The following is a 13267-nucleotide window of genomic DNA, read 5'->3' on the forward strand; positions in this document are numbered from 1 at the left end:
AACGAATCACCTAATCTTAGGTTTAACGTACAAATAACTAGCATAGTTTCCACTGTTACAGGGAATGGTTACGGATATACATGGAAATCTATCTCCACCTTAAAATATATTCAGGATTTTGCTTCCGTCACCTTTTCAGGAAGCAAGTTCCAAAGGTTCCCAAGCCTCTTCAGACTTTTTTTGCCCAATCCTTTGTTGTAAAGAGGTGACCCTGATTTTTAACCTATTTTTGATTCTAAAAAGAACACGTAAGAGAAAACATCTCCACATCTACCCCATCAAGGCCCCTCAGGATCATATATGTTGAACGTATATGTTTCAGTCAAGTCACCTCTTTTCTAAACTCCAGCAAATACGAGCTTAACCTGTCCAGCCTTTCCTCATTAAACATTCCCATTCCAAACACTATTCTAGTAAAGCTTCTCTGAACTGCCTCAGATGTATTTATGTAATTCCTTCAATAAGTAACCATTGCTGTGCACATTGTTCCAGGTATGACTTCATTAATTCTCTTTATAACTGAAGTGTGACCTCCTTACTTCTGTATTCAATTCTCCTCACAATAAATAATAACCTGCCATTAGTTTTCCTAATTTCTTGCTGTATCTGAATACTTACCTTTTCACAATTCATTCATGAGAACACCTAAATCCCTCAGCATCTCAGATAATAAAGTTCTCTTTTATTCTTCATGCCAAAATGAAATATTTCATATTTTCCCAAATATTACAATGTTTGCCACATCTTTGCCCAGTCACCTAACTTTATCAACTGTAGCCTGTTTATGTCCTCTTCACAACTTAATTTCTGTGTCTTTGGCAAATTTAGCAACCACTCATTCTGTCCATTCATCTAAGTAATTTACATAAATTGTAAACGGTTAAGGTCCAGCACCAATTCATGTGGCATTACATCTTATCAACGTGAAAAGACCCATTTATGCCTGTTCTCTCCTTCCTGTTAGCCAATGAATCCTCTGTCCATGCCACTATGCTATTCCGTACAACCATGAGCATTTATCTTCCACAGTAACCTTTGATACAATCCGGTAATCAAAGTACGGTATATCTGGCACATGTTATTCTTCCAAGAACACCAATAAACTGGTTAAACAAGATTTTCCTTTCACAAAATCATCTGATGACCTCGAACTCATCTAAGTGCTTTCCTATAATTTTTTTAATTAATAGATTCTAACATTTTACCTATCGCAGATGTTGAGCGAACTGGCCTGCAGTTTCCTGCTTTGTCTCCCTGTGTTTTTGAATAAAGAAGTTACAGATGATATGTTGATTTTAGGGGTGTTCATGATCAGTTACCTAACATAGGCAGTCGAAGATTTGTAGCAATTTTCAAATAGTTTGTTGAGTTTATTAAGCTAGCAGATTAGATATGATGCATTAATTAATTAGACAAAGCAACGTATACAACTGTGACAATTGGGGATGGTTCACTGATACTAGAGGAGGAACATGGGCTGTTGCGGTGGAATGTTTGTCTTGTTAAAGTTGTGAAGGCAGCATCCTGCTCTCTTGTCAAGTTGTTAGGGCACTCTTCCCTGGTCTTCCTCCTCCTCTTTTGGTCCATTTCGCAGCTGGAGAAGACAGCTGTCCGAGGACCATGTAATGAGGATTGCCTTTTGCCACTGAGCAATTGTTGATATTCCCTGTCACCAGGGCCAGGTAGCTTACGCTATGTCAATCAATTGTCTGAATCCTTTTGGCCAATGGCTATGGGGCAGCTCCTTGGTGACTTTGCCTACCTCCTTTTGAAGGTTACTTTGCATTTCTACCTATGAACAAAACCTTGCACTCTTAATGGTGTAGTGTGATGCACGATTTTTTTTGTTGTGTTTGTGGAAGGTTAGTCACTACTATATCAAAGTTAAATGAGGTCTCGTGCTACACCAGAAGTTCTAAACTTGGAATACTAAAAGCACACAGTTTTAAAAGGAACCCAATTTCCATTAGCTATCTTCGTAGAATCCCGACAGTGTGGAAGCAGGCCATTCGGGTCCACACCAATCCTCCGAAGATCATACCCGCCTCCCCCCGCCAAACCTCCCCACCCCATCCCTGTAACCCTGCATTTCCCATGGCTAATCCACCTAACCCATATATCTTTGGACTGTGGAAGGAAACCGGAGCACCCACAGGAAACCCATGCAGACACGAGGAGAATAACGTGAACAGCACATCAACAGTTGTCTGAGGATGGAATTGAACCTGGGTCCCTGGTGCCATGTGGCACCAGTGCTAGCCACTAAGCCACAGTGTCACCAACTAATGGGACAGTGGAGGATATCTTCCCATCTAATGGGACAGGGGAGCATCAAAAAAGGATTAGAAAATTAAAACCATTGCATCAACAACCCACTGAAGTATTTGTGAATAACAGACATTTCACTAAGAAATGCAGGCAATTAACTCAAGTGAAGGAAGAAATCAAATTCTTTATAGATAATGGCAGTATTGAACAGAGTCACTGGCTGGATTCTCATGGATTTTAATTGTATCGAAACTTGGTGAATCACAACAAAGATTATAACACAATCAATGTGAACTGCCTTTGTTACTGCATTGATTTACATGATTGGAGAGGAAATTGTGAAGATTGGACAAGCAAAGTTCATTGCAAATATTAACTTAAAGGGATATTAGCAAGTTTCATTGACCAATATAGCTAATGATAAAATATTTTTCACAAGTTTGGACGGACTTTATGAATTGAAGTTGTGCCATTCAAAGTGGAAAATGCATCAACATTCTCACAAAGATTAACCATTAAGATAATTGGAGAATGATGCAACTTTGAGGATTCAAATTAATTTTTATGGTGATATTTTGCGATTAATTGCTGTTGCGTGAAAGTTGTGGCTGGAAATTATTTTAAAGTACCCATTGTGTGTCCTCAGTGTGTCTTATGACCAGTACGAGAGGGACATGTTGTTGAATGCTGATAAGTTCTTTGTGATATAGTCCAAAATGCTTGCTACTTTGTTGACAGCGTGTACTGTCATTTATACAAATGGTAATCTTGTGGCATAGGACTAGAGTACCGCTGAAAAAAATTGCTTTTTGTCTAAACTTTTTGTTTTGCACTCTTCAGAACATCTAGAAGAATGCCATTGTAAAGGGATGGGGGTGGGGGGGACAACATTGTATACTGCATAAGGGAAGTTTGCTGTTTGTTAAGAGGTTTGCAATGACGAATACACTGTTTAAATAATGAATATTTCAATTTAAGAAAATGGATGTCAGCTGGTATAACCAAATGAAGAACCGTGAATACTGTTGGTCTGAAACAGAAATAGAAACTGCTGCAGAAACTCTGATAGTGTCTTTGGAGAGAAAACAGTTACTGTTTCGAGTCCAGTGACCCTTCCTTCATCAGAACTTTCTGAAGAAGGGTCACAGGACTTGAAATGTTAGCAGTTGTCAGCTGTTATTTGGTCAAGGCATTACCTTGAGGAATGAACCAATCAGTCAACCTGCCTGGTTTAAACTTAAAGCTTGGCTGTTAACTGTCAGTCATCATTTAATATGTGCATCTTCCATGCAACACCTGTACCAGTTAGTGTAATTATCAATCAATCAGTACTCCCTTCTCATACAATATAAAATATCATTCCACTTTTCCATTGGTGTTCCAGCAAATGTGCTAGTGACTGCAAGGTAAAAGCTTCAACATATGTCTTTTTCTTTCCAGCAATCTTTATGTTCTCATTGATTGCTCTGACTATATACTGGAAATTATAAAAGGAGCGATGTTCATGCTGATATGGAATTTCTGAAAATTATGTTAACCTGACCATGTTCCCTATCCATGGATGGATTGTACTGACTCCTGGCACGGACTTTGAAGGTGTTTGCATTTAAATGAAAAGGTGATACAGTGTAGGGACTTCCCCACTTTTCCACTTCATCTGTTTATATTGGAGACAGAAAGGCTATTGAACAGCCTTCCTACCCTGATGCAATTTGAGGTCCTTAAGGAGACAATTCATGCTTACTTAAGGATCTGTCACACCACAATCTCAAAAAGTAAAGTTTCCTGAGATGGGGATTGTGGGGAGAAACTCTTGTTCAAAGACGTTCTGTCTGATTGTGAGTATTGTCACTGGGAAAGAGAGGCCACCTTTACAGCCAACTCTTTTCCCTTTGTTCTAACCTTTCTTCCAACCTTCATCCTCAACCTAACCAGTGGTTGGTCCTCTTCTCGCATTCCCATCACATTCTCACTTACCTGTGGTGTGGGTCCCGCTTCGCTTCTGGACATTGAGGCAGTGAAAAATTTATGCTGTCATTCATTGTGTTATTGGATAATACATAACAATAAGTTTTAATACATTTACCTGGTCATAATAATCAACTGCACTGAGAGGTTGGCCTAAAGATTCACCTGTGACACTTGGCAGGTACTGCAGGCACATTTTGCCTGGAGGTTCACTGCCTGTTGTATTGGCTAATGTGATTGCATTGATATAAGGAGTGCTTGCTGTGAACATTTAATGGTCAATTCATATGTTTAAAATAAGCTGTAGTGCTTGTGACAGGTTCAGATCTTTATTTCGAATGCTTCACTTACCATGTGTTAAACCGCGCAACACAATGTGGCAGAAAGGCCTCCAATTTACTTGAGTGTGCACCCGAGAAAAGCACATCACAGATGCCGCTTGAGCTGCTGAGCATTTCCAGAATTTTCTGATCTTCTTTCAGGCTTCCAGCCTCTTCAGTGTTTTACTTTATGTTAAATTAACATGTGCCGCTGCCTGTACCTGTCATGGCCACCAGTACCCACAACCCGGGCACCACTTCTGTCCCCCTCTCTCTACAACAGATTGTTCTTTCCTGACCGTTTTTCTCTTGCTCTTCCCAGCACCTTGCCATCCCACTGCCCGGAGTTTGATTGCATGACCTGTGATGTCAACACTGTGATTTGTCGGTACATCCAGTTGGCCATTTTAAAACGAGGTCTTAGATTCAATATTGAGGCATCTCAGAGCTCGCCATTTGTCCGTGCACCCCCTTAAAATTTGGTGATTGTGCGCGGGAGTTTTTAAATTTCTTTTGCATTTATACATTATTGGTAGTGCAGTGTGGTACCGTGCAGTAACCATGCACCCATGCAGCACAGTGGTAACTTTGACTCTCCATATTCCAAACCAAAGTGAGTACATCTACATTTCTAAGCATAAATCCCACCCATCCTAATGCATTTACATCTAATCTAGAGGATAGTTTCAAGAGACTGAAGTTAAATTAATTTGAGCTTAAATGGGTAGGCAGTGTAATTCCCTGATACCATTATTTCTAATTTTACCATAAGACCATAATATATAGCCGTAGAATTAGGCTATTTGGCCCATCGAGTGTTCCACCATTCGATCATGGCTGATATCTTTCTCAACCCTATTCTCCTGTCTTTTCTCTGTAACCCTTGGTCCCTTTACTAATCAAGAACCCATCTCTATCTTCATAACCTCACACTTTCCCATGTTGTATTCCATCTGCCACTTCTTTGTCTACTCTACTAGCCTGTCTGAGTCCTTCTACAGCCTCTTCATTCCTCAACACTACCTGTCCCTGCACCTTTGTGCCATCTGCAAAGTTAGCAACAATGCCTTCTGTTCCTTCATCCAGATTGTTAATGTATAACATGAATAGTTGTGGTCCCAACACAGACACCTGTGGAACTGCACTAGTCACCAGCTGTCATCCTGAAAAAACATCCCTATATCCCAACTCTCTGCTTTCTGCCAGTCAGTCAATCCTGTATCCATGTGCGTTCTTATGCCTCTAGCACCATGGGCTCTTGTCTTACTTAGCAGCCTCCTGTGTGGCACCTTACCAAAGGCCCTTTGGAAATCCAAGTAGATCATGTCCACTGGCTGTCCTTTGTCTAACTTGCTCATTACCTCCTCAAAGAACTCCAGCAGAATTGTCAGACATGAACTCCCCTTGATGAGGTCATGCTAACTCTGCTGTATTTTAACATGCACTTCCAAGTCCTCTGCAATCTCATTCTAAATAATGGATTCTAAAATCGTACCAATGACTGAGGTCAGGCTAACCGTACTATAATTGCCTTTCTTCTGCTTCCCTCCCTGCTTAAAACGGGGGTGTTACCATAGCCATCTTCAACTCTACCCACACACCTGATTCCACATCACTCCTTGTTATTGATTTACTTTCATTTCTTACCAACAAGCCAACCCTGTCCCCTCTGCCCATCTGCCTGTTGTTTCAATAGGATATGTATCCTTGGATATTTAGTTTCCAACTGTGATCCCCTTGCAGCCAATTCTCTGTGATACCCACAACATTGTACCCTCCAATTTCAATCTCCACTATAAGAACATTTACCTTGTTTGCATACCACACCTTCAGTCCTGTGTTGATTGCCCCCCTACGCATAGATCTCCCCTTATCTGCTGTGCCTGAAGTTAGATTCCTGAGCCTTTCCATACTCTGTCCTATTACTTGTTCTGGAAATTATAAATAATCTCTACTGAGCACCCCATTCCCCTTTTATTTTTTCTATAATTTTCCATGCAACTGAACATATTATTTAGTGGGAATCCCTCTAGTTAGTTTAAAGCCTTATCCGCAGAAAATCTATATGTTAAAATAGTAGTATTTAACTATTCAGAGTAAACTTATCGCACAACATTATGCATAATTTGGCATTTAGTTGTCAATCCTTTGAGACCACAAGAATACCTGAAGAGAGAAATGGTAGTATTCTGTTGGTGTGTTCCCCAGCCTAGGGTAAAGATGCAGTATTGGAGGTAATAGAGGAACATCTTTACTGCCTTTCTTATTGTGGCGCCTGAGCTGTTGTAACTTGATCTTGATGATTTTGCCCGCTAATCCCAGTTCAAAAGGCGCAGTGTATATTGAGATATAATTTAGCAACTTTTGCTGTTTAGTTAAAATTGATATGACAGTATATACACAATTTTTTCTGCATTGAAACTGACTTCAAATTGAATAAAGATGTCAAGAATGGCATCCATCATATCGTACATATTGACATCCTAAATGTTTGAAAATCATTATAATATTTTTACATTAACAGAAACCATTCAAGAAGACACAAGTATCATTAACTTGATGAGCTTCAATATTCCTCATAGCTTTAAAAATCAGTTTCTTTGCAGCATTTTACTCTCATCTGAATTAGATTCTTTTCAACAAATAATATTCTATTCAAGTATCACACTGACATGCAATTGCATTTACAAATTTCGTTGAACCAACATTTGCAAGTTATTTGCTAAGCTTATTGATAATACATTTAACTTATGACAATGTTTACACTAATGAACCAGATCAGCCTAAGGCTTTCACTTTTAATGACTGATGCAAATTTCCTTCATTTGTGTTTTTTAAAATACCTGTCACCTTAGAAAAGCTGAAACCATAAGGAAATTAAACCAGCATTACTACCATTCAGATGTATAAATAGTTTATTCTTTAGCATGAATAGAAAGTCTTTATTGTAATACTTCCACTTACATGAAGTAGCTTTGATGACGTAATGAATTGAGGTTTTATGAACTGTTACTGGGTCAAGTGGGTTACAGGGAGGTGTTTTTAAAAAAAAAAACAAAATGTCCTGCATGATTTGAATTTCCACAAATATGTCTAATATTATTTTTCATAGTTTCTTTTTCAGTTTAAGCTTTATGCATGTCTATAATTTGCAAAAGTGTATTTGATCTCTGTTGTATGCGTCATCTTGAACTGCAGTTATATTGTGCTAATGGTCTGAAAGCAGGAACTTTGGAAAGCAGCAGCATCCCAATTAAATTCTGTTGCTACAAAGACATTTTGATGAAGAGAACTCTATGCACGTATGTTTAAATTCGTGCATGATCCCTATGCTGATCTTTGTCCCTGAACAGTTCATAAGATATAGGAGCAGAATTAGGCCATTCAGCCCATTGAATGCTCTGCCATTTCATCATGGCTGATATGTTTCTCAGTTTCATTCTCCTGCCTTCTCCCCTTAGCCCTAGATCCCCTTACTAATCAAGAACCTATTCATCTCTGACTTAAATACGCTGAATGACTTGGCCTCCATAGCCGTCTGCAGCAATGAGTTCCACAGATTATCTCTGTGGATACCCTCTGACTGAAGAACTTCCTCCTCATCTCAATTCTAAAGGGTTATCCCTTCACTCTGCGGCTGTGCCATCGTGTTCTAGTCTCTCCTACTAGGGGAAGTATCATGTATACTATATCCATGCCTCTCAGTATTCTGTAATTTTCAATCAGACTCCTCCTCATCCTTCTAAACTCCATTGAGTATAGACCCAGAGTCTTCAACCGCACCTCCTATGACAAGCCCATTATCCTGGAATCATTATCGTAAACCTGCTGTGGACCTTCTCCAGTGCCAGTACATCCTTTCTTAGATATGCGGCCCAAAACTGCTCACACTATTCCAAATGTAGTCTGACCAGAGCCTTGTGCTAAACTCCACTCCTGGGCCGACCTTTTATAGTTAGCCTCAATCTAATTCTGTAACGAGCTAATCAGAATTTCAAATTACCGACCTTTCTGGAAGTGACGGACATTGTTACAGAAACTGTTCAGCAAAACAAATCTTCACAGTTTAAATGTAAGTAAGGGCAATATTCCATACAAAAGTAATTTGCTAGTGAGACTGATTTGTGTTTTTTTTGAGAAGTTAAAGTAAATACATTTGGTGATGGCTGAAAATTGTTAGTAATGACATTTTAAAATAAATTGAGACAATTCTCAAAACTTGGGACCTGTTCATTTTAGGGCTGTCTTTACAGTAAGGTGAACAGCAGTACATTGGAAAGGATGTTAAAATATCTGCATTAAAATCAATCTGGGTAGATCGGCTTCAGTACAGGAAGGGATATATCTGCTGCTTTTCATGTAGGATTTAGGGCGTATTAACGCATGTAGTCCAGGAATTGTGGAGCTGCTTCCATTTTGCTGCTGTTACTTATCAGTCTGCAGAGACATGGAGTTTTTCAGCATAGTTCCAATGAAGATGTGATGGCAGAGAAGAAATTAGCAACCTAGAGCCCAGCCTAGAACTGCACTTCACAAGGCCTTTGGTTTAAATCCAGCTCACCATTAATACGTCTTATCCCTTTTGCATAGTTAATTAGTCCAGATATTGAATTTATCAGAATTTTTCAATATAAATGATCTTTTTAATCCCCAGCCTCCTTGCTCTGCCCCCTCAACTCCAACACCAAGTGCAAAGGGCTCATGAGCTTCTTTGTTACTAAGACTGAAGCTGTCTATTCATTTATCTCTGCTGTTTCCTTCCCTTACAGCCCATAAAGTGAAACTACCTTCAAAGGTTCCTTCTTCCTCAAGCCTTGAAGGTGCATCTTTTTTCTGAATCTCTCTGAGTTCATAGAGTCATACAGCACAGAAACAGACCCGTCAGTTCAACCAGCCACAATCCCAAACTAATAAGCCCATCTGTTAGTGCTTGGCCCATATCCCTCCAAACATTTGTCATTCATGTACTTACTAAATGCCTTTTAAATGTTGTAGCTGTATCCACATCTTCCACTTCCTCTGGAAGTTCATTCCACACATGAACCATTCTTTGTTTTTAAAAAAATGCCCCTATGTCTCTTTAAAATCTTTCTCCTGTCACCTTAAAAATATGCCCCCTAGTCTTCAAATTCCCCACCCTCGGGAAAAGATATCTGCCATTCAACTTATCTGTACCTGTCGTGATTTTATAAACCTCTGTAAGGTCACCTCTCAACCTCCCACACTCCAGTGAAAAATGTCCCAGCTGTCTAGCCTCGCCTTATAACTCAAGCCCTCCATTCCCAGCAACATCCTGGTAAATCTCTCTGAACCATCTCCAGTTTAATAATATCCTTCCCATAACAGGGAGACTAGAACTAGACACAGTATTCCAGAAGAGGCCTCATCCATGTCTGTACAAACTCAGCATAACATCTCAAGTCCTAGACTCAAAAGTCTGAGCAATGAAGGCAAGCGTGCTAAACACCTTCTTAGCCACTCTATCTATATGTGTTGCAAACTTCAAAGAATTATGTACCTGAATCCCTAGGTCTCTCTGTTCTACAACACTGCCCAAGGCCCTACTTTCAATTGTATAAGTCTTTGTTTGTTTTACCAAAATGCAATACCTTGCATTTATCCAAATCAAACTCCATTTGCTACTCTTCAGCCCATTGATCCAATTGATCAAGATCCCTTTGTAATCTTAGGTAACCTTCACTGTCCACTATATCCACCAATCTTGGTGTCATCTACAAACGTAATAACCATGTTTCCTATATTCTCACCGAATAATTTATATAAATGACACACAAAAGTGGACCCAGCACCGATCCCTGTGGAACACCACTAGTGACAGGTCTGCAGTCCAAAAAGCAACCCTCCGCCATCATTCTCTGTCTCCTACCGTTAAGCCAATTTTGTCCATCTTGCCATCAAATCCTTAACCCTTTTCCCCCACTCAACATGGTAGCCAAAATGAGAAGTTAACTTATATTGTTAAAGATTGTGTCTGCCTATACTGTCTTCCTGTCCTTCCTCAAATCTGCCATCATCATTGTCCTTGTTAAAAGAATAACCCTTGACCCTGCTGACATTGCAAACTATTGCCGATCTTCCCCAAGTTCATTGCTTTTCCAAAATCCATGAATATGCTGTCGACTACTAATTCCATGCTCATATTTCCCAGTAGCATGTTTGAATCTCACTCATTAAGGCTTCCACCCGGTCATAGTACTGAAACAGTGCTTACCAATGTCACAATTAACATGTTCTGTGACTGTGACAAAGGTAAAGTGTCAATTCTTATCCTTTTCAGTCCAACTGCTGCCTTTAACAAAGTTGATCACTCCATCCCCATCCAGTACCTCTCCATCATCATCCAACTGAATGGAAGTGCACTCAGCTAGTCTAGTTTTATCTACCTACTCCCTCCCTCCCTCTCATGGCATTTCTTGTTCTTGCAGTGCTGCTATTGGTATCCTCCAAGGATCTAATGTGGAGCCCATCCAATGTCTCATCTACATGGTTTCCCAGAGTTGCGTAATCCAAAAAAAAGGATGTTACCTTCCATGTACAGACAGCACCCAGCTCAACCTCACCACCGATTTGTTTCAATCCCTCCACTGTCCCTGACTTGTCAGACTGCTTGTTTAATATCTATTATTGATGAGCAGCAATTTCTTCTGATAAAACACTGGAAAGACCAAAGTTATAGCGTCATTACCTGCCACAAACTCTGTTTGTTAGCTACCAATTCAACCCTGGACCTCATAACTGATTTGAACAATGCTGCTTCCAACTTTGTATTGTATTTGTCCCCAGGATGAGTTTCAGCCCATGCATCCATGCCATCAGTAACTCTGTTTCTATAACTAATATTGCCTGAGTTCATCCCTATCTCAGCTCATCCCTTTGTAATCTCGACACCAGTGGTTCCCAACCTTTTCATTATCAAGGCACAATGCAATGTGACAAACAATTCCAAAGCACTTCTTTCAGCTGAATTGTTTGCTCATAAATATCACATTTCCTTGCATTTATTGTGGTCATGGCTTTGCTGGAGAGGTTTGCCACATACTGTACACAACAAGCTAAAGAATAATTAAAGCATTAATGTTTCAAATCCACGAACAAAAATATACCATCTTTGACACATTTTCAAAATCTGCTCAACTCAACTATATCTTAACTATCCATGAACAATGGATCAGAATAAAACACAATGTAGAGTAAATTGCAGTTTACTGGATTAGTGATAAACTAGGCCAGCCATTGTGTGCAGAGCCTTCTGATCCAGGGAGGCTCTGATGAGAGGGCCATCCACAAATTTTGCTCCAGTGACGAGCAATTCTTACTGTTATTTTTTGTATATATCATGTTGAAAATGCTAGCTTGCAGAAGTATGTTGTTCCAAACAGCCAGAATTCAACCATAGTATGGTCAGAGATCATCAGATATTCAACCATAGTCAACTAAAACAAATGCAAAGGTATCACTCCAAACTTCAGCTTCATGACATATGTCCACACATACGCGGGATCAAAAGTCTATGCACGTGCGACTTTGGAGGCTTGCACATGCACAGTCGATAGGGGCACCAAGTGTCAGCGGATACTGCCTTCACTAATTGATACCAAGACCCCAGAGCGGATTGAAAAGCACGGGTGCAGCCTTGATGCTGAAGTAAAGCTGCACTGCTTTCTGAAAATTTTGTGGCATGCTGCTTGTGCCGTGGCACACCGGTTGAAAAACCACAACTCAAGACTTAATTATTCCATTGCACTTCTGGGCTAGCCTTCCATCTTCCATGTTCCGTAGACTTGAGGTCATTTAAGACTGTTCTGTGCTTGCACCAAACCCTCGGTTACACCATGTGAGATTGCCATTAATACAGTAGTCTTTTTAAATTAAGTATAGCACATTTATTGTGAGTCTGAGTTGAACACAACGTGTGTCTTTTAAATATGAGTTCATTGAACTTAATCTATTCCTAAGTTGTGGGCTTGCGATAGTATTGGGTGGTCCAACAGCAATATTTTAATAGATCAAATCTTTTACTATTATCAAAATTGCATCTCAAATATTTTATTCTTTGTTTCAATTTCCTGGCAAGTTGGTGTCAATTGAAATAAAATTACATTCTTTAAATACTGGACATTGTTTATCTGATCTCAACATATGAACTAATTTGCTTTTTCTGTACTTGAAAGTCTATTGGTAAGTTAGTGTGAAAATATAAAATGTACAAATATTAATAGTTCTAAACTTTCTCCCCTGCAGATACTGACCCACGAGTGCTAGAGAAACAGGAACTGCAACAGCCGACATACGTAGCTCTTAGTTATGTTAACAGGTAAGAAGGCTTTCTCATATGAATATGTAAGTGGGAGGTTTTGTTAGTTACTGTAGAAAATCCCTAAAAGAAAGTTGGAGGGAGCGGTGGTGCAGAGCATTGTGAAACCACCTCTTGGGGTACAATAGACTTGGCTAGTTTTTAACATCATAAATTTAACTACTTTATTTACTAACTTTTCCACTTTTGTTAAAATGTTTTTATCTATTGTTTTACACAAGAGTAGAAAATTAGTGATCATGAATTTGTAGTGTAATACTGAACTGCTAATATAAAATTGAGCTCTCTTCCCAATAGTACTGATTAATGCAACTTTTGTAAGTGTTTTATAAGCTAACTATTGAGGTTGGTTGGCTCGCCGAGCTGTTTTTGTTGT

General features: G+C 39.4%; 1 protein-coding gene across 1 annotated transcript in view; it reads left to right on the forward strand.

Moving 5' to 3' along the window:
* LOC109938043 (juxtaposed with another zinc finger protein 1-like) overlaps positions 1–13267 on the forward strand; it is a 208425-nt gene that overhangs the window by 78015 nt on the left and 117143 nt on the right. The window contains exon 2 of the mRNA XM_048611910.1: positions 12819–12891. Within this exon, the coding sequence (XP_048467867.1) occupies positions 12819–12891 (73 nt within the window). The remainder of the gene's footprint in view (positions 1–12818; positions 12892–13267) is intronic.

This window comes from Rhincodon typus, chromosome 2, assembly GCF_021869965.1.
Source record: "Rhincodon typus isolate 14 chromosome 2, sRhiTyp1.1, whole genome shotgun sequence".
NCBI classification, from domain to species: domain Eukaryota; kingdom Metazoa; phylum Chordata; class Chondrichthyes; order Orectolobiformes; family Rhincodontidae; genus Rhincodon; species Rhincodon typus.